The sequence below is a fragment of the Penicillium samsonianum genome, assembly GCF_028829775.1.
Source record: "Penicillium samsonianum strain IBT 33392 chromosome Unknown utg000007l_segment0_segment0, whole genome shotgun sequence".
Taxonomy (NCBI): Eukaryota; Fungi; Ascomycota; class Eurotiomycetes; order Eurotiales; family Aspergillaceae; genus Penicillium; species Penicillium samsonianum.
In genome coordinates this window covers 2,183,949-2,202,580 of record NW_026643265.1, presented here as the reverse complement: position 1 = coordinate 2,202,580, position 18,632 = coordinate 2,183,949, and the positions used below count along the sequence as shown (strand labels likewise).

Sequence of the window (18,632 nt, the reverse complement as noted above, 5' to 3'; positions counted from 1 at the left end):
GTGATGAATTTCAAGTTATCTTTAATTTTCCACGTGTGCATGTTTATACCTCAATCTTACCAGGAACCTGTATGTTGTAACTGAAGATGTAGTTGACAGTATTGCGTATGGGATACGGGATAGCACAACAGGTTCAGTAACAGTAATAATACCCGAAGATGTTTCGATCACGAACCTTGGAAATGAACGGAACAAGTATACGAAGTATATAACGAAATATCAAGAATCATTTCCATCTGTATTCCCTTCTATCGTTAGTACTATCTCGGTCTGCTATTTTGCTTCTGCTTATTGCGCGAGATTCACATATGAGATTTTGTCTTCCCCCACCAAATCCAATCATAGCAGTCTCTGATCCGAGTGTGCCTATTTTGCCCTGAATTCTCCGACTCGGCGCTAGATAGGCTTACAGACTTACACCTTTAGGACTATATGAGGGATATTTAGTATAATTCATAGCAGATTATCTGTCGATAGGGATTTATTCAAGGCATCTCTTTTGGAATTGCTTTTTATTAGGCAGCTGTTCATAATGATTTCTCATATATTTCATATTTCTAGGGCCCCGACCGCCGGTCTCATCCATTAGCCGATATTTCGATTTAGACACTTCAGCTACGAATGGCAGCAAGTGATAGATGAAGTGAAGGTAAAGAGACTAATAAGTAAAATGATCATTATAACATATTATAGTAGATTTGAATGGATTAAATAGACTACATAGTAATAGACGATATAACTATAGGTAATATACCCCCAGTACAGGTAGTGGCACGTACCGTAAGCAGTGCTCCAAATTACGCAGGGCGCGTAACCCGCGTATTCTCCCGTCTTCGTCTTTCCATTTTCTTTTCTTCTCTCTCCCTGACCCCTCCAACTTTACAAGACCTTTACCCATTCAAGGTTTCCTCTTTCGACTTTCTTGTTTACTATCCTGGATACTCTTACTCCCATTACTCCCCTCATCATGGGCCGTACCGTCGATCAGGAGGTACACGCGGCGTTTGTCGAGTTTCGCGCCAAGGAAGATGACAAGGTGCGTGACTGTATTTCGTAATATTTCACCCACGACCTGTCCGTCACTAACATACGGAAACCCGTTTTGGGGTTTGTGCATGTTTTAGTGTCTCTCCGTTCAGTGTATATACTGCCAACAAATTCGAGCAAAGAACACTTCGCGACAGAAACAACATCTCCTTGAATGTCCAGGTCTGCGCGGTCACCCCAACGCGCCTCAGCCTTCCCAGCCCGCCCAGGCCGCCCCTAACGGAATCGGTCCTCCCAATGGATACCCCGGAACTCCCAATGGCCCGACAGCCACCCCATCAGGTCCAGCTGGTCCTGGTACTATCCCAACCCCCAACGGCACCCTCATGACCAATGGTGTCAACCCTCATGCTACTCCATTGCAGACCCCGCTGGGGGCCCTCCAGAATCGCGCTACAATGGCAACCCCGGTCCCGGCTACCGGTCCTCCCTCCGCGCCGTCAAGCGCAGTGCCCTCGCGCCCAACTCCCAAACCAAAGGCCAAGACATCAAGTTCGAGCTTGCCTGCGCCCCCGCTAGACGATGTGCACGCAGCTTTCGTTGAGTTCCGCGCAAAGGAAGAAGACAAGGTACGGCGAAGGAACTCGGCGGCCATACATTGGAATATACAAGCTAATAGTTCGGAATAGTGCCTGTCCGTTCAATGTATTTACTGCCAGCAAGTTCGCGCGAAGAACACTAGTCGCCAGCGCCAACATCTGCTGGAGTGTCCTACCTATCTCAGCGTGATGAAGGACTCGATCCCCGCCAACAACCTGCTTCACACATTCCCCGAAGGTGATGTCGCCCGGTCACTTCAGATTCCCGCGCCGTCGCTGGAGCTGGATTTCCGCATGAGCATCAAAATGAACCCCAAGGTGTCTGTTGGTCCCAGTGTTTGGGGCCAAAGAGAGTGGGTCTCCTTCATCGGCGGCCAATGGGCCGGTCGATGGGGTAAGGGTATTGTTCTGGTAAGGCTGAACCCCAACCTCCAATCATTACTTGTCCAGTGTTTAACTTTTGAAAACAGCCCGGTGGTCAAGATACACAGATCGTCACCAAGGATTCCACTACCAACCTTCGTGCGAGTTATATTCTCCAGACTGTCGATGAGCCACCCGCATTTATCATTGTGCGTACAGAAGGATGGTTGACAGGCGCCAAGGATGTTCTCGAAAAGGTCATCGATGCCAACATGGCAGATGGTGTCAACCCCGGCAGCTATAAGTACCGGGTCAATTTGTCCATGGAGACCGGCGATGAGCGATACACCTTCTTGAACACCTTGATGTGGATCGGCAGCGGTTGCCGCAGAGGTCATGAAGGTAGGCTTCTCCAATACTTTCTTTTGCGATTGTTCTATACTAACTGGTCATGCAGTCATCTTCGACTCGTTCCGTGTTAACTAGCTCAATGCCCTTGTCAACAGATGATGTCTTGTCCGTTATTCAGCGAGTTCGTGTCTTCTTAACTTCAACTTCAACTTTGATGGGAAAACGGTGTTTCTACTTTGCCATTTCTTGATACGCGGCGCAATGTTTCTATGATTCGATTCTTCTCACCACCATGACTTTGTTCTTACGTCTCTCTTTGTTTGATTTCAAGCCATGGGTATATCAGCCACCCTAGTTTCCCATGTGTCTGCCGCAATTAAGCTGATCTTTGAGCTCTGCGTTGTCTTTGCTCTCTATTTCGAGTGTCTTTTGTGGTTCTTCTTCTGATGTAATTCTTTGATGGCTCTATTATCAAATAGTCGGTCTTGTAAGGTATTGCTAGCTTTTGAGATGTTTTTTGTTATCTTGATCTCGGCTTTTCATGCCCTGTCTCCAATTCGGGCTCTTACTTTTCGAGTGATCTTTCTTTCCAGATTTCATGCAATATTTTTATTTAGTTATTTTCAATGATCAGAATGAACATCGTTTCGGATCTGTTTAATTTCTCTTCTGTTCGTACTACCTTATTACAAAAAATCATATTAGTAACTCTATATATCGTACATACGCCTATTATGAACACAGCGGTGTTACTGTTTCGATACGTATGTAGTCGCTTGAAGCAAATATTATTCGACTTTACGGAGATAGATAGTTAGTTAGATGATGAAACATGTACCTGACTTTTGAGACGTATCTTGTTTTGGAATAATATAGAACGGGATATATAACCCGCTGTCATGTACCACAAGACCGTACTTAACACCAACGGTATATACCTGTACGTACCAGGAACATAACTTCGAATATTTCATAAAACTTTGTTGTATATCATCATTATTTATAGAAATTGAAGAATTAATTTGATGCTATATTTATGAAAGCCCATGTATACCACCAATACAAGGACACATTACCAACTCCACTGACCAACACACACGCGGGTATAATACACTCCTTCAATCAAAATTGTAAGGCAGGGATAGATCAATCTCTGGCATACTTAGCATACCAGAGAAGCTTTCTGCTCCAGTAAAAACGAACTGGTTGAAAACCAAATCATCTGCACCCCACGTAATCGCGAACGGGTTCCCAACCGGGTTAGACGGTGGACTTCCCAATTGAGGTGAAGCGATCCTCTGAATCGCATTGCGCTCATCGTTGAAGAACTCCTGAGAAAGGCCCAAAAATTTCTGGTAGAGTGTTCGTAATTGCACAAGGGGGTAGCTGATTCCAGTTTGTGTTAGGCAGTCAGCGATAGCTTTCATGAGGTTGAAATCGCCAATGTCGGATGTCGCAACGACGTTGCAGAATATGACTAGGTATGCCGTCGCTGGGTAGAGCAGAATCGTCCTGAGGTGTATATTAGAGAGGTGAAAATATAACTAGTGGTATTGGGTACTCACCAGTTCAAAAAGTTGACTGCGGTTTGCTTCTCCGCCGAGTGACACATGGATACAAGCGCTGAAAGTTCCCGGCGCGCTGACTGAAGGTAGCTCTCTGTTGAGCGTGTCGGTTGGCCGGGGTCGGATTGGAGGAGGTATAGGATTCCGGTCATGACTGATTGATAGGCGAACTTGAGGGCGGCCATTTCGGTCTGGGAATCGAGTCCTTTCCACTCAGATGACAACGAAGCCATCTGCGCTCGGTTAGGAAATTGTGCATAAAGGAAAAGGGATGTTCCTGACTCACGTGGCTCATTCTTTGCTCGATATATTGCATCTGCAGCAGCATGTATTCTCCAGTACCATATAGTAATGAGGGATTGTGGTGACTCAATGAGCTACCGGGTAAATATGAAACCACTGTATCCTGCACCCGAGCAAGATCCAGATAGATCAAGAAATGTTCGGCCATAGGAGGGTAATTTGGATAAAGATCGCTGAAAGTGGACGGAAGCTGAACATCGAGAAGACAGCGCGAAGTTCGTGATTTGAACGCATGGTTTCTGTCCAAAGTGTAGCACCAAAGAAAACAGAAAAGCTCTTCCTCGCTTGCAGTTCCACATAGAACTTTCGTTTGAAGATCCAAGTCAATGCAGGTGTTACAGGCGGCCTTGGTGAGTTCCCCGCTTAAATCGACGTCTCCAGACCCTTGGTGAAGAAATATCTATTTATGGATTAGTTCCGTGGAGAAAGATTAAGACGACAGGATTGAGAGGCTTACACCACATATGATAGCCTGTAATAGCCCAAGAGATGGGGGTATTAGCAGTGGGATCTGCTTTAACGCGGCCTGAGCTGCTGCTCGATACTCTGTGGCATTCTTCCTCAGCTCGACAGCAAGGTCGGTGTCTTCTTCTAGATTTATAACCGTAGTAATAAACTTGTAGGCAACGGCATTGAAGCAAACAGTGTAGATGATAGATTCGCGAGTCGGTATGCTGTTCCGAAGAAGTGAAAGTCCCATCTGCTTCAGTTTTGGGATTGAGATATGTCTAAAGTAATCCACAACGAAAGTTCCAAATCTGTCAGTCCGAATATCTGGAGTTTCATGGTCAGTGTCAATTCTATAACGTATTAAGATAGTTAAATATCGGTGTACCTTTCAACATCCAGGTAAGGAATTCAATAGACGGGCTTCGAGAGGAAACTTCCTCTTGATGATCGTTAAGATTGTCTTGTACCAGTGCTCTCGAATTGTCAGCCAATATCCTTATGACAGATAAGGCTGTCTCGAGCACACTGCGTCTGTCTATAGTGAGACCCGGTAGATGGTATAGTTGATGCTGAATCGTCATTTGCGCATCATAGACAGGATCATATAGAACCCCGGTTTTAAACCCACGAGGATCGTTGAAGTTACGACTTGGGACAGAGCGGAGGACTGGTAAGACTTCATCTGTCGAGTTACCTTCATCAAACCGATGATCAGGTGTTGCTCTTCGTCGGGAACTGCGGGAAGAGCTGCGGGAGTGACCACCCTGAGGGCGAGTGCTCAGACACTTGCGCTTCACAGACCGCCGACGATTACAGGAGATGCCTGCATCCTGGCAATTGCCACATGGATCGCGCCTATCGCACCGGACCTGGGTATCTGCTCAGCAAATTGCAGATTGAATATATTACTTTCCTTAAGGGTTATTATTACCTTGCGCGAATGACAGAGGTCACACTGCAGTTGCCATTAGTATCGAGTGAAGTTGGATTTGTTTCAGGTGAGACTCGTACCACTAATTGAGGCCCCTGTCTCTCGACTGAAAGCTCGGTCGACATACTTTTTGATTTCGACTGTTTTGAAATGATGAAGTTATCACTCTATGAGAGTGGAGTAAAATATTGGTGAATCCAAGCCTGGGAGGTCCTAAAAATAATAAAGAAGTACACTGAATCAGAAATTTCCTCCCGGGGAGCGAACTGACTCCTGGGCAGAATAGGCAACATTAATGGGTTCCGCGGCGGATCAAAAATTCCTTGGCACCCATATATTGTCCAATAAGTCTGTTACAACTGTCGGAGGCGAATAGTCTGGGGTACTTTAGGGGTAATACGGAGTACTTCATAGTTACTTAAAATCCCTAGGGAGATAGGTAGGTTACATAGTATATGTACTGCATATGTAGGTGTGCATTATTCTCCGGTTAACCGTCCACATGTACTCCGTACAAGTATAACATAACAATATCGATAGAACATTTCTTTTATATAAAACCCTTTTTGGGCCTCGGCGGGACTTCGGATTAATTTGTAAGCTAGGGGTCCGCGGGCCCCGACTGGAACCTTGGTGCGGAGTACTATTTACCTAGCTAAACTCTACGCTACGCCATGGCGAATATGGAAAACCTTAAGAAGAAAATATGAGCTTATTATTAATGTTAAATATTGTTTTTTGGACTAAATAACGACACATGGTATCTAACAATGATCTAGAATGGAAAAAAAAAAGAAAAACAGAGCAAGTAATATGGTGGACGACTAGAGTCTTCCAAGGTTGAAATGCGCCCAATAATTCCGAGCTTTGATTCAACGCCTGGAAATGCAGCACAAGACTCCGGTCTTCGCTAGGAAATACAGTGCTCCAAAGAATCGGAAAATTGAGAGACCAGAAGTGGCCCACAGAATGATCTTAAAATACCACGCCGTGCGAGTTGTAGATGTCGACTAGGTCAGTTAGTGGGTGTAAACAATTAAAGAAGGAACTAGAACTCGACTTACCGTTAGGCAAAGCCTGTCGATGCTGAGATTGTTGATACACAACGCCAGAAGACCATTACTGAATGTCCATAGCAGCACTAGATTCGTTCGGAATGCTTTGTATGAATCGTCTAGAGCCACTCCTTCGTTCTCAATCGGTTCTTCCCAGGGAGTCAAGGCCCGCTTCACAGTGGATGCGAATTGCTCATCAATGTCGATTTGAGGTTTGTCCAGTTCTTCAACAAAAGGCGTTTCATCCTCCTTTTTCGTTTGCGCCGATGGAAGTTTTTCGGGTGCATCTGATCCCTTCGTACCCCATGAAACATCATGCCAGTTGCAAAATGCATAGACCATGAGAACATTGATCGAAGAAGGCATTCCAAGGAAGTACGCCCAGGATGAAGTGAGCATATGCCAAGGGTCGGCATAGAGTATGCTAGCAAGGAAGTAGATCCCGTATGTTGAGATCAAGGCAATCAGAACAAGCCCACCCGTTGAGGCAAGAAAGCCCGATATGAGTGCCGCAAAACCATGATCTAAATCAAAGCTGAGATTCTCGGGAGTCATTGCCTGCGCAACGAGATAGAACGATAAAACGAGGAGATAGAGCTGGACCACAGAAAAGTAGAGGAAGGAGAGCGTGTACAGAAACTTTGATCTGTGATTGAATGTTAGCAATGAAGCGAAAGGAAATACCAGATCCAGGCCATAATATTTACCCCTTTGGTCGATTTCCGAGAGCTAGAATGAATTGAAGCATAAGGAATGTCAGATAACCAACTTTCAACAGGTTATTGACAATCGGGGTAGCATCATTTCCGAAAGGCCACCCTTTGAATTTGTTAGTCGCACTTGGTGTTCCCACAATGTCCAAGATGACGGAACTTGTGAGCCAGTAGGATGCTAGTATATGTTAGTGATCTGGCATAGGACTAATCTAAAACACCATGAACTTACCGAGTGAAAGCCATGTCATGACTAACTGGCAGATATTGTAAACCAACTGGATATGAAGCAATAGCAACCGAAAGATACTATGCCCACTCTTGTATATCCGATTGAAATGCATGACTGCATATAGTGATGCTGCAAAAGAGCCATTCAGCCATCGCCGACGTTGACTTAGGAACTCTGCTGGTCGTTCTGGGACGTCTGTTTCTCCTTTCGACGCCTTCACATACGTGAGTAGCCACTGGTTGCCAGCCTTGGCGACTAACTCGAAGCAAAGAATTCGATCTTCTGCAAGAAACATGTTCTTCTTAAAGATATTCATCCCATCAATTCCTTTTTTACCGAGCTTTTGAGCTAGTGTATGATCTCCATGAAAATACTGCTCAAGAGGCCTGCCCATAATAGCGCGATACCGATAGGCAGAAAAAGCCCCCGGAAGTACGCTCACATAGCCAAAGCTGCTCTCTAAGGGTTTGTCCAGGATATTCGAAATTTTGTATTCGAAATTTTGGGCCGCAACCAAGGGATTGAGGAGCTTCTTCCATCGGTGGCCCAGAAGGGCGTGAATTTCACCGCAGGCCCCACCGAGGTTTTTGTCGTTGTAGAAAGCCTGCCATAGGGCCAGCAAAGACTTAGGTCCAGGTTTTGTGCCCGCGTCAATCAGGATGCAGATCTCAGGATTCAAGATGCGCCCAAATGCATTGAACAGCCATCGATGTGAGTTGATCTTCTTGGCATTCTTTTTCTTGAGGCAGAACATCATCTGTACCGGGGGCAAATTCATAGGGTCGTCTTTGTATGGGCGCACGAGCTCTTGCTTCGGAGTAACCGACAATTGTGTGGTATATTCGAACTAGGAACCATCAGCATTTGAATATTTCCCTAGATATTGGAATCCAGAAGGGTTGGGAGGTGGGAAAACAAACAATATGAGCGACCGTTTCTCTTCCATCCACGTCTTGCTTCATCACGCCATCTTGAAAAACGCCAATGGTTGCCAGAACGTCAAGTGTGTTTTTGTCGCAGGGATCCATGCCATCGAAGACCAGACAGACGACGATCTTCTGCCATGCGGGACCACCTCTATCCCAGAATTCTGTCTTCTTCAATTTCACAATGTCTCGGACGTTTTGCATCACCCCATGCAGGGTTCGGGCGGTCAGTACTTTGTCCTCGTTGTAGTATGTGACGGCAATGAGAAGTTCAGTGTGCCGATTATACATCGAAGGACGGAGATTGTAACCATTGCGTAGCGTAAACTCATCAGGATCGCATGTCGCAGCGGTGTCTAATAAAAAAGAAAAACAAGTCAGGTTATCACAATGGTTGAATCGACTGGCACATTGGTATTGATGCGACTACTCACATCTCATTTGCGTGAACTCTTCAGAAAGTTCCCCCTCCGCATCTCGATACTCCGGCTGGATAGCATTGCGTATAGGACTCGGTACCGGGTAGTTGATACTCAAGACTGAGCCTTGTGTCAACTTGATTCGCCGTGTTGGATATCGACGGATGCTACTTCCTTTGTGTCGTGGCCCCGACTCTTTGGAAGAGGAAACAGCGGAGCCCTGGTTAGAAAGGTTGTGTAATCTGATCTGATCTGGGAGATCGAGTGATTCCATCGACTCTGGTCTGGGGCTTTTAACCTCAGCAGATGAAGAGTTGTACGGTCGACGAGTCACTTCACTCGAAGAGATTGGGTCTTCGAAGGGACTGAGAGATAAGGCAGAAGAATGGGCCGGATGGAGTAGGGAGAGAGCGTGCTCATTTGGGAGTTCAGTATTCTGGCAAGGACGGGGAATGTCAGTTCGGCTTGCCGCATGTCCGGGGATTAAGCAATTTCCACTTCATATACACTTACCCGAGGCGAATGACCATCATTCAGGCCGTCGCTTTCATCACTTTGCAATGCATAGTGAAATGAATAAGGTCGATCAAAAGGATTCATCATGTACCAGTCTGGACTCAATGTGGGACAAGTACTGGGGGTGTGTAAGCTGAAAGTCCGAGACGCAATCCCTGAAATCCCTGATGCCAAGCCGGTTCGAATTGATTAAGGTGTGACAGGCTGCACAGATATGCCGACCACACTTTGCATGGAATATGACTGAAGTCAGAGATAATTGAAGGGTCTTCCTCTTTCTCTCCCAACCTGAAAGAATAACGAGCTAGAGTGCTTCACCTCGCTCTAAGTGAAATTAAGTATAAGCGGCTATTTTAAGCCGGAACCCCACATCTCTGTTACATGGGTTGACCAATCAGATATCAGACCTTATTTCTTAGCGTGAGGCTAAAACACCCTTATTATTTTCAACCAGCCAATGGGCAAACTATATTGCAGGCACTCCAGTTATCCACCATCTGGCCAGGGTTCATCATTTTAGGAAAAATTTCAGCATATTCAAATCGCCTTGGTAACCGACTAAAAATAACTCAAATTCCGTCAATTCCCACGAGGCACAAAATTCTGATTGCGCCGATATCTGGGATCACTTTGAAGTGAGACATGCAGTGAAGTTTTCTTCTGTACCTTAAGAGTTTTTTAATGGCAAGATTGAACCCTTTTAAGGACAAGTACAAGAGCTGCTTATACCTTTTTCAACATAACACTCCCCTTAACAGATTTTCCCCATGCTGTTCAAAATGAGCTCATTTGGGCTTCTCTCCCAGTCACCGATGAAAGTGGAGTTGAGATTGGACGAGACAGTGCCAGCCTATACTCATCAAGATACAGTATCGGGCGAGGTCATATTGCACACCGAGTCGCCGGCCGACTTGTCAACAATTGTCCTAAACTTGTCGGGAACAGCAACGTCCCGGCTGACTCAAAGCAGACGCACGGAAACCCATAATGTATGTGCAAAAATGACCACCACAGCCGACCATTGCATCTTAATTATTGTCATTAACACCAGCAACTTTCAGCTGTTCCAAAAGTCTCACCGCCTCTTTCCTTCAGACCATTTGATGCATGATTCAAACAGCTCCAGTGTAACTATCGGAAGCGGATATCATATTCTCCGATTTTCTGTCACGGTCAGTACCAATCAAAATCGAAGCCACTCATGCCTAGCTGTACCTGACTGAGTATTTTGAATTTGTTTAGATTCCGCAAGTGATTGAATGCTACAAAACCGGTCGCTGGTCGAACAAACCACAAATTGCATGTGCAAATATTGCGTGTTGGCCCGAAAGGAAATCCCACTTGCTGAGGAAGACCCCGCCGTCAACAGGGAACTCAGAGTCATTGGCTGAGATTCAATATTCTCTGAGTGTTGTTGTTTCTGGGAAAGGTACAGTGAAAAAGGTAAGAAAATGCCCGCTTTCTCCAGAAATTACCGGGCAACAGAAATTGCATTAAACTCATTGCTGATTATTATCAAGACTCGAAATATGATATTTCATTCATTTTCAGATCCGATACCGAATCAAAAGCCGCTTAAGCAACAATGCTCCATCAGCATCAACCCGAACATCCTCGCCAGTAATTCACATTTATCATTCCGAATCGACACTGAGCTTCAAAATGGACCTTGCCTTTTCCTAGGAAACTCAATCCCTTTGAGCATAAAAGTCACGAAGCTTGGAGATTCGCGATGCAAAATACTGCTTAGCGCATTTCAAACCATGCTGGTCGAAACAACACAAGTGAAAGCGCAAGGAACATTAGAGTCGTCTACTAGAACGTGGATCGTGCAAAGTATGGCCAATATAAACGACCCAATAGGTCTTGCAGATGCGCCTACGGACTCAACGGTCAGTTTGAGGGATACCATATGGGCCAACAATCGACTGCCCCCTGAGATCACCTCAAGCTTCGAAGTCTGCAATATCAAGAGAATGTACAAGCTTAACTTAAGGCTCGCATTTCTTGTTGGAGAGTCCAAGGTATATACAGAGATTTTAAGTCTTTGGTTATTTTGATCATGGCTAATAAAAACTTTTTTTTCAGCTTCAGACAGTCATCCGAGAACTCGAATTTCCAGTCTATGTTATGGGCCCAACCCCATGCCTCAAAGCATACGGTTGACATTTGATTTGGGCGTTCTACATCTCTCTTTTTGCCTACTATCTCGTCTTTTCAGGTATCTCTTATCTCTCTGTGAAGCCCTTTCTTGCCCATCTCCATATTTAGTGCTCGTTTAGCTTTATAGAACTCCTCATCTTCCTCATCTTCATCATATATTTATCAGTTTTCATTACCGAGAATGCTGTTTCTTCATCTTCTACGGCAGTTGAAGAATTTCATGTACTTGATGACCACACTCAAAGTCAAATATCAGAATCAAAATACAACTGAGTACTGAACTCACTCGGTAGATAAGGATGTTGGCTTGCCTTGCCAAAGGAATGGTACCCCTTTAGCAAAGTCCTAAGTAGGAATCACTCTCCAGCGCTCTGTGTGATCATATGTAGGCCCACAGAGCCAGCCACTCCCCTGGCTGACTCAGTATGCGCTGACTTCTTCTGCTCAATGCAGTATATCGAACTAGGCATATGGCCTCCCTAGGCCCTAAACAGGAACCGAGGTTTTCGTTATGGTCTAGTGGCAAAATGGGTGTATTTTCCCTATTCGGCTCCTACAGAAGATACAAAAGGTGCATTGTGAATGGGGGGCATATGGTATCGTGTTGCGGCCACCACGGGTAGACAGATAGTTCATAAACATTCTTTCACACATTCAGGACAAAAAGACTTCAACATTGCACTATCCGAGGACGGCAGCCGATGGCATGATCGTCGGTCACCCGGAACTCAAGTCGATAGGATCGAAATTGATGACATGAACCTAACCGAACCCACCAACCCAAAATTCACCTTCGATCCCTCCCAGACCGCGAATGGCCCTGACGGGTAGATAATTGTAGAACGGTTCGCACTCGGTCCCTCACGCCTCGACAACTGATCGATATCACATTACATGTTCCAAAAAAAACGTCCATCTATAGTAGATCTTTACTGGTTAAGAGCAGCGGAAAAATGATATGGGGTCACAGAAAGCGCATTTTGTGCAGGGGTCAGGATAAGCGATCGAACTAAGCACGTCTGAACACATGGGAGTCCTCGTCTCAAGTCTGCGTCTTTCCTTGGAAACCAAAATTGCTGGAAACACCAATAGCCCAGGGCAAATGTGAAGTAAGCCATCGGAAATGGCAATGCAATTGACTTTGAGAAATCGAAAGTTGTCGACAACGTTGTCCGCGATTTAGAAGTTTCAATGTTGTTTACAAAACCCCGTCTCTATTCATACCAGTTCCGAGACAAGGAGGAAAGGGATAAGCTGAAAGTCCACCAAACCGATGCCAGTACGAGATTTATGAGCTGAAAACTTACTACCGCCTGCCGGGCCTCCCGGATATCAAGATCTCAGCCCAACTTAGCCGGACCCACTATGAACGAATATCAGGAGAACAAGGAGGCTCATACTCCGTACTACGTAGTGTGGTTTACATTGCTTTTATTTTATCCATCTCTGTGGCGACAATACGGAACATGTCTTCCCTGTTTACGATCGTGTAGGACTTGCCTTGGCAGTTTCATATCCACTTGGCGCAATAAGAAGACTGACAACGCCGACTAAAAATAGCCGGAAATATCCTAGGGCTGTGGTTCAATAAACGAAGGGTCCATAAAAAAGGCCAAACGACTATAAAGGCTCATATGAACCAGGGATCCTACAACAAATCACCGATTGAATCAGGAGTATAAAGTCAACGTCTCGAAATCCTTTCTTTTCCGGTTTTTCATTGCTTCAAAGCCCACAACCATGGCAACTACAACAACAACAACCGGAGCTATGGCAACTAGCACAGGCTGTGGGACCTCAGCCCAGTACGAAATTCCCGTCAAAGATGCATCATGTGGAGTTCCCAACAATGACAAGTACAAAGGACTCCTTTCAAAATGCGCGAAACCCGCAGGAGTGACTGCCTATAACGACGACTGTGCTATCTACGCTCTGGCCGTGGATCAATCAGTCCAAGACCTTACCGACTGCCTCTACAAAGCTGGCGTTGCCTGGAAGGACGTGTGGTGCCACGGAGATACCAATGCCACCGCAACAGCGACCTCGTACCCGACTGCATCGGAAACCTCTTCGACCTCGTCTTCCGACAAGACATCATCAGGTACCTCGACAGAGAGCGCGGCTACTAGCACAAGTACTAGCTCTGGGGCGGATGTCTCTCTGCCCAAGGCCCATACCAGCTTGAAGGCTGTCATGCTCCTTTCAACTCTGTTTGCCTCTGCCGTGTTCATCGGAATTTGATTACCTCCGGGGTGACTGTCTCTCCGCTCAAAGCACTTGCCAGCTTGACGATTGTTATCCTTTCTCAACACTGTTTGCTTCTGCCTTTTTCGTGAATTTCTAATGGACAATTCCAATGTGTTGCCTATTTGCCATTTCCTTCACCCGTTGATTCGACATTCTACCTGTTTCCATCATGTGATACCTTTGAGGGCATGGGCGCAGCTTGCACTGTACAATTAGATTCTGAACCGTTTTAATTTATCTTGTCACCAATTTCAATAAAATAATCAATGTTTTCTTTCTATTTCAATGCCACAGTCTTCCGGCCGAGACACAATTCATATGATCACCTCCAGAGGGCGGCTGTAACTAGCGCTTACCTCGACGGCAATGTTTGCTCTATCTTTGATCCAATGGTCTAAGCCAAGTCCCATGAAGTTAAGTCTCAAACCACTAGCAGAAGAAATACGAAGTCTATACTTAGGGTATATTATGCATCAGCAGTCTCCCATCGAGTCGCTGTTTGATCTGCAGGGAAAGCCCGTTATTTAAATTGCCCAGAGTCCAAGTCCAGACCTCAAGTGTGTCACCCTGAAGCTTGCACAAGTCTAAATCATCCAATATGTCCTGTGAATTTCCTATCACTTCCTTGATGCGCTCAACAGCAGAACACAAGCCTCGACAGTAACCGTTCAGAATTATGTAGTGGGACTGGGAAATGTAACATGTGATAAGAGCGAACAGAGAATGCGTTTTTAACCTTGTCGATTGATTTTGGATAACCTGCTATATTTGGATCTGGACTGAGAAGCCCGAGTATCCTACTCCGTACCTCGCACTGTCATTGGAAGTGCTATCCCCCTTGCAGAAATCCTCGCTGTTTCATTATTTTGTGTCACAATCCATAGGGTTAATGAAAAATAAGCAAGTTCAATCTATTTATAGACCTAAGTACCCATGTGGACTAAATTGAAAGCCTACTTAATCAAATAGTCCACGCTATCCAAAGGTGCACCAACATCATAAGACCACATCTCTCTACAAACACGATCGTTATAAATGCTGCCCCACGAAGTCAGACAGAGGTTCTAGCAGGAGAATCATGAATCCAGCGGCTTGGTAGAGAAGAAAAAGAATAAGTAGCTGCAAATCTTAACTCGGCCGTGGCGCGCCTGGAGTAGTACAAAATGGGCCAATTTTAAAAAAGCAACACATAATCTAGGAGTCAACATTCAAAAATGTAACAAGAAAGGAAACCCCTTTCTAGAGGATTTTTCTTAATCTAATAGTTTCGTTACATGCAGATGGGCAAGAGGATTCCCAAAAGAAAGGTGTACCTGATCAAGCTTTTTCTCCGAATGTCCAATTTGTAACATGATCAAGACTCCAGATTCGATATGCCGAGCAATACGAGAGCTCGTAAAGAAATATAAATACTATCACCCTGCTGAGCTTGAATTAGACTCATCCCTCCAGTACCATTTCACATTTGATATCTCCAAAATGGAGACATAGTTCTTCCAATTTCAACATGCATTTCATCTTCATCGCTTTTATGGCCATTATCGGCTCTGCTTTGGCTGCAGACAAGGCCCCTGCTGTGGTAAGTTCCAACAAATGAACGCCAACACCATTGAAGCCTCTAACCATTCTTCAGATTGCCGCCGGATACCCTTGCAAAGCCGATGGCAGCGCAGGGAACTGTGCCAGTGGCTTCTGCTTGGTATGTTCTTTTGCCTTTCACCGAAATATCGTGAACCAAAGACTAATCTGTCATGCAGCAACTTGCTCACGATAATCAGGGAGTATGCAAGTAGATTGCGGATCTCACCATTGGTTTGAATTGATTGATGAGGCAGGATTTCTGCCCAAATGAAAGTCTTCAGCGGTGAGCTGGTTAAGTTGGCTCGGAAGTTGGCTACTGGTTGATGTTTTTAACGGAAAATGACTGCTCTTGGAGTGAGATCTAGAGAACGAATAGCTTCTCTAAGCCTAAGACCCTGGAGACTCTCCGGTGTTAGTCACAGGACTCAAATCAGAACCATGAACGCCTCCTATGGTACAAGACCGTGAAACCGAATGGTATTTGGCTCAACTCAATCGACCAAGTGATCAGAGGATCAGTAACTATAACGTTGTAGATATAACTATCTATGTGGATAAGCTACCGTAATCGGTAAGCGAGTCGGCCATATAAGCCAGTCGGCCACCCAACCAAAACGCGTCCATAAATTAGGACTTAGTTAATTCAACCACCCACCATGCCACCAATTCGCTCCAGATCCTCTAGCAATTCAGCAGAGCAAGAGGGTAGAATTTTATTAGCTATCCAGGCTTTCAAGAATAAAGAAATCTCTTTAATTTGTGATGTGGCGCGCCATTTTAATATACCGCGTTCCACTCATCAAGACCGACTACACGGCCTCCAAAACCGCGCGATTTCTCGTGCTAATTCACATAAATTGACAAAAATCGAGGAAGAATCTCTTCAAAAATGGATTCTCTCTATGGATTCTCGCGGATCAGCTCCCCGGCCCTCTACCGTACGAGAAGTGGCGGATCTTCTCGAAAAGCGCGGAACCACTCCGGTCCTTTCGGTCGGCGAAAAATGGGTATATGGCTTTATGAAAAGGCACCCTCTTCTTTCCTCCCGATTCTCGAAACGGTATAATTACGGGCGTGTGAAATGCGAAGACCCGAAAGTTATCGGGGAGTGGTTTAATCTAGTTAAAGAAACTGTCCTTCAATTTGGGATCGACCCCGATGACGTTTATAACTCTGATGAGACCGGTTTCGCGTACCGGCGAGGATTTATCACAGTGTATACTTGAAGCCTGGCAAGTCTTCAATAACCTTGCTCCCTCTCGACGCCCGGCGATTGCAAACAGCAAAGTAGACAGTAAGAGTTCCAACAACCACAAGGGAGAGGAGATTCGCGCTTGGATTCAATTGTCAGCTCTGGACTTTGAACTTCAATAAATAAAGAGGGGTACTTACGCTATACACGCATACACACCGGGAAGATATCTTGGTGCATCCTTGGTGCGGAACACCACCGAGCCCACCACACCACCAATTCCACCTAAAGTAATAATGCTAGCACTGCAAAAAGCACGCTTCCAATGGCCACGGATATTGTTTGCCTGGTACGTAAGCGTAGCAGGGATATTCGCATTAGATGCTGCGGCCACGAGGTAAATCCCGAAATACTGCACGCCAGGGACGGTGACCCAGCCGAGAATTGACAGCCCGATGATAGCTTGTATGTTGTTCCAGACAATAAATAGTGCACGCATACGATATCTATCACCAAGCCACCCTTGGATAAACATGAATAATCCGGCAAAGAAATAGGGCGGCGTCGTGAGGACTTGAGCGACTGCGGTGCTAAAGTGTAGCTCGGAAGTCATGATAATGGGAAGGAAAAAGTTAATCGAGTAGGAGACCATTGTGGCACAACTTTTAACACGTCTGTAAGCGTTTGAATCCGATGAGATATAGGGTTACCTTACAAGAAGAGGAGGGCGAATGCCCAGACCTTCGGCTCCAGCGTTGGCCTGAGGAACTGCTTTAGGTTAAAAGGGACTTCTTGCGAGGCATCCTGTCGATCTCGGGAAATTTGCGCAACGATAAAAGCAGTTTCTTCCCTGTCGAGAAATCTCCACGACAGGCGATTCTCGTTTGGAAAATTGATCAGCAGTGCAAATCCTATGCATGCTACCACGCAGGTAAGCAGCCCCTCCATGATGAAGATCCATCTCCACGGTGCGAAGCCTGCTAGACCACCCATGTGGATGAACCCGAATGCAAGAAGTCCCGAAAAAGCACCTCCGGTTACACTGATGAGATAAAATGCCGAATATCTCTTGTGCATATCATCTATGGGAGGTGAGATACGGTTTTATCAGACGGGGAAGGGCACGAACAGCGCGAGTACCACATTGAAAGCAAATATACAGCTCCTGGAAAGAGACCTCCTTCAAAGAAACCCAGCAGCACTCTCAGTGCAAGCAAGACCTTCCAGTTGTGCACGAAGCCACAACACTAGATCAATTAGTAGGCGACGAGAGTAGCGAACGGTATTTGCCTACGATCATAACAATACCCCATGCCAAAGTGATACCGGACAGGAAAATCCGGGGCCCGATTTTGCGACCCAGCAGAATCAATGGAAACTGGAATAGGACATAGGGAATGAAGAATACGAGAAGGACAATGGCCTAAGGAGAACGTCAGACTTGTGTGAATCTCGTAAATCTCGACTTCTTACATAGCGAGAGCCAATGTCCATTTGCAATTCCTCCTTCATACTAATATCGTCAGCATGAAAACAGCTTGAACTGGAGTAATACAATACCCAGAGATCATAGCATTCCCTAGATTCGTCCTGTCGACAAGACTCACGCACATCAGCAGCCCCAAGGCAGTGATAAGTCGCCGGTCGACCTTGTGGATGATCTGGCGTTGCTGCTTATGAGAGTAACGGCTTTCTGCCGCTGAATACTCCGTCTCAGTCTTTAACGGAGAGTCAATATTATGGTCGATTGACTCTGACAAGGGTTTATCCATGCTTGGCATCGTGAAAATTATTGCGACACCAAATGCTACGTTCTTGCCATGCTATCGACTCCTTTTATCTCTGTCGTGCTTTGACCATTCCCCGCATTCGCCATCAATGGATCGTATCGACTCATCCTGACCGGTTGAGGTTGCCTCGGTCCCCTGTCGAGGATCAGGCCCTGTTATACATTTTGTTCTGGGGTAAGTTGCACGCTAAGCAATGGCGTGCCCCGCAGTGGATCCCGGCGTTGAATGACAGTAACCGCATTAGGCAAT

General features: G+C 45.7%; 6 protein-coding genes across 6 annotated transcripts; 3 read left to right on the top strand and 3 right to left on the bottom strand.

Annotated features, from left to right (window-relative positions):
- Nucleotides 1–876: 876 nt before the first annotated feature.
- Nucleotides 877–2,888, top strand: N7471_011692 (DUF3237 domain-containing protein). Its single transcript, XM_057284411.1, has 5 exons — nucleotides 877–1,036; nucleotides 1,125–1,616; nucleotides 1,677–1,997; nucleotides 2,057–2,351; nucleotides 2,407–2,888. Exons 1-5 carry the CDS (start codon nucleotides 968–970, stop codon nucleotides 2,433–2,435), a joined length of 1,206 nt encoding a protein of 401 aa, XP_057130677.1. The 5' UTR covers nucleotides 877–967; the 3' UTR covers nucleotides 2,436–2,888.
- Nucleotides 2,889–3,418: 530 nt separating this feature from the next.
- On the bottom strand, nucleotides 3,419–5,674 carry N7471_011691 (uncharacterized protein; the record flags this gene model as incomplete). Its single annotated transcript, XM_057284410.1, has 7 exons — nucleotides 3,419–3,812; nucleotides 3,866–4,098; nucleotides 4,152–4,568; nucleotides 4,626–4,942; nucleotides 5,004–5,487; nucleotides 5,550–5,573; nucleotides 5,630–5,674. The coding sequence occupies 7 exons, from the start codon at nucleotides 5,672–5,674 to the stop codon at nucleotides 3,419–3,421; spliced, it is 1,914 nt and encodes a 637-aa protein (XP_057130676.1).
- A 747-nt stretch (nucleotides 5,675–6,421) lies between these two features.
- On the bottom strand, nucleotides 6,422–9,494 carry N7471_011690 (uncharacterized protein; the record flags this gene model as incomplete). The annotated part of the gene is made up of 7 exons (XM_057284409.1): nucleotides 6,422–6,559; nucleotides 6,614–7,250; nucleotides 7,312–7,495; nucleotides 7,550–8,396; nucleotides 8,470–8,831; nucleotides 8,910–9,330; nucleotides 9,408–9,494. The coding sequence occupies 7 exons, from the start codon at nucleotides 9,492–9,494 to the stop codon at nucleotides 6,422–6,424; spliced, it is 2,676 nt and encodes an 891-aa protein (XP_057130675.1).
- Nucleotides 9,495–11,173: 1,679 nt separating this feature from the next.
- On the top strand, nucleotides 11,174–11,576 carry N7471_011689 (uncharacterized protein; the record flags this gene model as incomplete). Its single annotated transcript, XM_057284408.1, has 2 exons — nucleotides 11,174–11,434; nucleotides 11,499–11,576. 2 exons carry the CDS (start codon nucleotides 11,174–11,176, stop codon nucleotides 11,574–11,576), a joined length of 339 nt encoding a protein of 112 aa, XP_057130674.1.
- Nucleotides 11,577–13,313: 1,737 nt separating this feature from the next.
- N7471_011688 (uncharacterized protein) lies at nucleotides 13,314–13,814 on the top strand (the record flags this gene model as incomplete). The annotated part of the gene is made up of 1 exon (XM_057284407.1): nucleotides 13,314–13,814. One exon carries the CDS (start codon nucleotides 13,314–13,316, stop codon nucleotides 13,812–13,814), a length of 501 nt encoding a protein of 166 aa, XP_057130673.1.
- A 2,796-nt stretch (nucleotides 13,815–16,610) lies between these two features.
- On the bottom strand, nucleotides 16,611–18,374 carry N7471_011687 (phthalate transporter; the record flags this gene model as incomplete). The annotated part of the gene is made up of 7 exons (XM_057284406.1): nucleotides 16,611–16,734; nucleotides 16,794–17,255; nucleotides 17,309–17,675; nucleotides 17,723–17,840; nucleotides 17,888–18,016; nucleotides 18,067–18,106; nucleotides 18,154–18,374. 7 exons carry the CDS (start codon nucleotides 18,372–18,374, stop codon nucleotides 16,611–16,613), a joined length of 1,461 nt encoding a protein of 486 aa, XP_057130672.1.
- Nucleotides 18,375–18,632: the final 258 nt, after the last annotated feature.

Coding starts and splice junctions, on each gene's coding strand:
- N7471_011692 (XM_057284411.1), top strand. CDS start 968: ATGGGCCGTACCGTCGATCAGGAGGTACACGCGGCGTTTGTCGAGTTT. Junction 1,037..1,124: donor GCGCCAAGGAAGATGACAAG/GTGCGTGACTGT, acceptor TGCATGTTTTAG/TGTCTCTCCGTTCAGTGTAT. Junction 1,617..1,676: donor GCGCAAAGGAAGAAGACAAG/GTACGGCGAAGG, acceptor AGTTCGGAATAG/TGCCTGTCCGTTCAATGTAT.